This window comes from Octopus bimaculoides, chromosome 29 (assembly GCF_001194135.2).
Source record: "Octopus bimaculoides isolate UCB-OBI-ISO-001 chromosome 29, ASM119413v2, whole genome shotgun sequence".
Lineage (NCBI taxonomy): Eukaryota > Metazoa > Mollusca > Cephalopoda > Octopoda > Octopodidae > Octopus > Octopus bimaculoides.
The window spans coordinates 5,722,568-5,726,966 of record NC_069009.1 but is presented as its reverse complement, the minus strand read 5'-3'; the positions used below and the strand labels follow the sequence as shown (position 1 = coordinate 5,726,966).

The 4,399-nt window shown below is 35.7% G+C and overlaps 1 protein-coding gene across 1 annotated transcript in view; it reads right to left on the bottom strand.

Annotated features, from left to right (window-relative positions):
• LOC106875495 (sperm-tail PG-rich repeat-containing protein 2-like) overlaps positions 1-4,399 on the bottom strand; it is a 528,252-nt gene that overhangs the window by 365,411 nt on the left and 158,442 nt on the right. The window contains exon 5 of the mRNA XM_014923667.2: positions 1,734-1,889. Within this exon, the coding sequence (XP_014779153.1) occupies positions 1,734-1,889 (156 nt within the window). The remainder of the gene's footprint in view (positions 1-1,733; positions 1,890-4,399) is intronic.

Genomic DNA, 4,399 nt, shown 5'->3' with positions numbered 1-4,399 from the left:
CCTCCATTCTCACCACATGTCCATACCAGCGCAATCGTCTCTCTTGCACGCCACAACTGATGCTTCATATATATATATATATACATATATATATATATATATACATATACATATACATATATATACATATATATATACATATATATACACACATATATATATATACATATATATATATACACACACACACACACACATATATATATATATATATATATATATATATTCATATATATACATACATATACATATATATATCTCCACATGACTGTTTATATGTATTCTTTTATTTGTCTCCATCGTGTGACTGTGGCCATGCTGGGGCACCTCCTTGAAGACTTTTAGCCAAACAAATTGACCCCAGGACATAATTTTCTTAAGCCGAGTACTTATTCTATTGGTCTCTTTTGCTGAACCAGTAAGTTACGGTGATGTAAACACACCAACACCAGCTGACAGGCAGTGATGGGACACACACGCACACACATATATATACATAGACAACAGGCTTCTTTCAGTTTCCATCTACCAAACCCAGTGACAAGGCATTGGTGAGCCTGCAGCTATAGTAGAAAAGCCTTGCCCAAGGTGCCTTGCAGTGGGACTGAACTCGGAACAATGTGGTAACAAAGAAAGCTTCTTACCACATAACCATGCTTATGCCTATAGAAATATATATACAGTATATTCTTTTATTTGTTTCAGGCATTTGATTGTGTCCATGCTGGAGCACTGTCTCAAATGGATTCTAGTCGAAGAAATCGAAGCCAGGACTTATTCTTTGTAACCTTAATACTTATTCTATCATTCTCTTTTGCCGAACCGCTAAGTTACACGGATGTAAACACACCAAGATGAAGCCTATTTCCAATCAAGGTAATATTTCGGCACTACTAACACAGCATTGGCCATGATGCCAAGGGTTCCAGTTGATTCAATCAACGGAACAGCCTGCACATGAAATTAACATGTGGCTGAGTACTCCACAGACACGTGTACAGTTTATGTAGTTCTCAGGGAGATTCAGCGTGACACACAATGTGACAAGGCTGGGCTTTTTGAATTACAGGTGCAATACATTTTTGCCTGTCTTCATACTCTTAATTGCTTTATCTACCAAGGTGCTGTCAATTAGTATAGCTGGTCCCTCTGTTGGGTCGACATTCGGCAGACTCTCTTTCTCCCATTCATTCTCTTTATTAAGCAACCTTTCGTAGTGGCGTCTCCAAACCTCTCTCTTTCCAGCTTCGTTTAACTGTTTATTCTAGTCCTTATTCTATTGGTCTCTTTTATCGAACCACTAAGTTACAGGGCTGTAAATACACCATATATATATAGTCAACTGAAGAGGTATGTTTTGACTTTGGGTGGATGAGAATGATGATATCTCACCAATGTACTACAGGTGTAAAAATGTGTCAAAACAGATGTAAACATTTAGAAAGAAGAATGTCATTCATTTTGTTTTCTATCATTTCTCTATGAATTTAACTTTGAGAGTGTTTGGGGTTATCCATCACCACCACTTGACACGTGTCGGTTTGTTCATGTCCCCGTAACTTAGCAGTTCGACAAAAGAGACCAACAGAATATGTATCAGCCTGTAAAAAAAAAAAACTAAACATTCTACAAGACAGTGCCCCAGCTTGGACGCAGTCAAATGAGTGAAACAAGTAAAAAGACAGAAAAAAAAAACAAGATTAAAAAAATGAAGAAAAGATAAAGAAGATTACGTTATAGAAAGCTGGTCCCAGAGTGGTGTCTCTCTTTGGAGGATCCTGCTTCTTCAATGCACCATCTTCTGTTTCTTCGTAACCATAGGCCAACCCAGGGAATGGTATGGATGGCGCTTCCGCTTTATGGTAAAATTTCAGTTTGCTGTTGATGAGCTAAAAGTAGACAAAGAGAAAGAAGAGTGTAAGTCGTGAGAGGAGAAGAAGGAGAAGAAGTAATAATAATAATAATAATAATAATAATAATAATAATAATAATAATAATAATAATAATGTGTCAAAATATTCTTCATTCGATAACAGTGGCACCTTTCTTATTGTTTCTTTACTTTCTGGAGGAGTAACATCAATCCTTAAATATTACCAAAATGAAGTAGATTGAGATGTTTATTTTGGTATAAAAGATGGGCTACAGTAAATATTCTGCTCAATACCACAGATTTGCTTGTCAGTTGTTTGACCGTAACCAGTTGAGCATGCCCCTTGGTGGCTGATGATATGTGCATCTCTGATCATGAGCAGAAGTAGTGGGGGAGCATCATAGCCATGTGTTGAGAGGAATTCATTGGAGTTTGGATAATTATATATATATATATATATATATATATATATATATATATATACATATATATATATATATATATATATACACATAAAGAGGGAAAACTTAACTGTTTCTCCGCAGAGTGAAAAAAATTATGAACAGAATTAATTTTCAAACCTTACAGATGTATACATCAATTTGACTAATTCCAGATAAACACCAGTTCATCTGTTTATATATTCCACATATCCAGTAACTACAGAGAATTGGAGCTACTAATTTGTATACTGTAAGGGTTAATCCTTTATTTTTAAATATCAGGGGCCTGTCAAAAGGGAAAAGGGATCCCACTACACAAACAGATATAGACATTTATCTAGTATATATATATATATATATATATATGATCGGCTTCTTTCAGATTCCATCTACCAAATCCATTTAAAACACTGTAATTGGCCCAGGGCTATAGAAAAAGACACTCACACAAGGTGCCATGCATAGGGACTGAACCTAGAACCATGTGATTGGTAAGCGAAATTCTCACAATACAGCAATGCCTGTGTCTGTGAAAAATAGATACATACATATATCCACATATATCTTTGATTCTATCTATTTATATATGTGTGTATGCATGACTGTGTAATGAACATACATACATATATATACAAACATATACACAAACACACACACACACACTGAAAATGTTTTGAGCTTACAGCTTACATAAGCATTTCAGTGTGATGGAAGCACATCACATCTTGAGGTCAGACATAGGTGAACATCAACAATAAACAGCATATTCATACATATTTATACAGGCCGACATTAATAGACATCAAAATAGCAACATTACACAAGGAAATGGAGATTAAGGAGAACAATCTGACCAGGGATTATTCAACTTCATACAGACGCCTCTGATGAGAGTCCAATAAGATTAGAAAACCAATTAAGGTTGCTCATTGCTTTTTAATGGTGGTGCTCCAGCATGGCTACAGCTCTTGGGCTGATACTACTAAGGAGTAAAGAGATATATAGATGCCGGTGTGACTGTATGGTAAGAAGTTTGCTCAAGGACATAACACGTCACTAGGAATTGAACTCACAACTTTACAATACTGAGCAGAATACACTAACCACTAAACCATGTGCCTTAACTGTGTAGTAAGAAGTTTGCTTCCCAACCACATGGTTCAGGGTTCAGTCCCACTGCATGACACCTTGGGCAAATGTCTTATAGGATAGCCTTGCGCCAATCAAAGCCTTGTGAGTGAATTTGATAGAAGGAAACTAAAAGAAGCCTATCATATATACGTACACGTGTGTATATATATGATTGACCGCTAACTCAGAAAGTTTTTTTTATTCTCTCTCTGTTTATTTCCTTGCGTTCCTTTCTGCTGAAGAGCATAGGCTCGAAATGTAAAAAGACTTTCTCACCTTCCCAAGCGTCAAACTAATACACCTTCGTCTTTTGTTTTTCTGTAAATTTCAGCTATATACACACATATATAGATCTACGTGTATGTATGTCTTTGTATCTCTGTTTGTCTCACCCACCATCGCGTGACAACCGGTGCTGGTGTGTTTACATCCCCATAACTTTGCAGTTCAGCAAAATAGACTGGGATAATAAGTACCAAGCTTTGAAAATAAGTACTGGGGTCAATATATTCAGCTAAAAATACTTCAAGGTGTTGCCCCAGCATGGCCGCAGTCTAATAACTGAAACAAGTAAAAGATGAAAGATAATATCTACATAAACATACATGATTATTTCGTCTTGGGATTTGGTTTGCAAGATTCTTTATGAGAGTTTGTGTGTTGAAGCATATTCTGTTGCGTCTGGGGGAGAGTCATTCCCTTTTTGGTGCCTTATAATTTAACATACTCACCAGTAAAAACTATTGAGTCAGGACTATTGAAAAGGTTGCAAGACGCAACGAAAATTTTAGAAAAATAAAAAAGAAATAAGTGGAAATTTTACTGGTGACTGTGTTAAATTATAACGCACCAAAAGAGAATGACTATCCCCAAACACAACAGAATATACACGCTTATTTATATATATATATGGATATATATATATATATATATCCATATATATATATATATA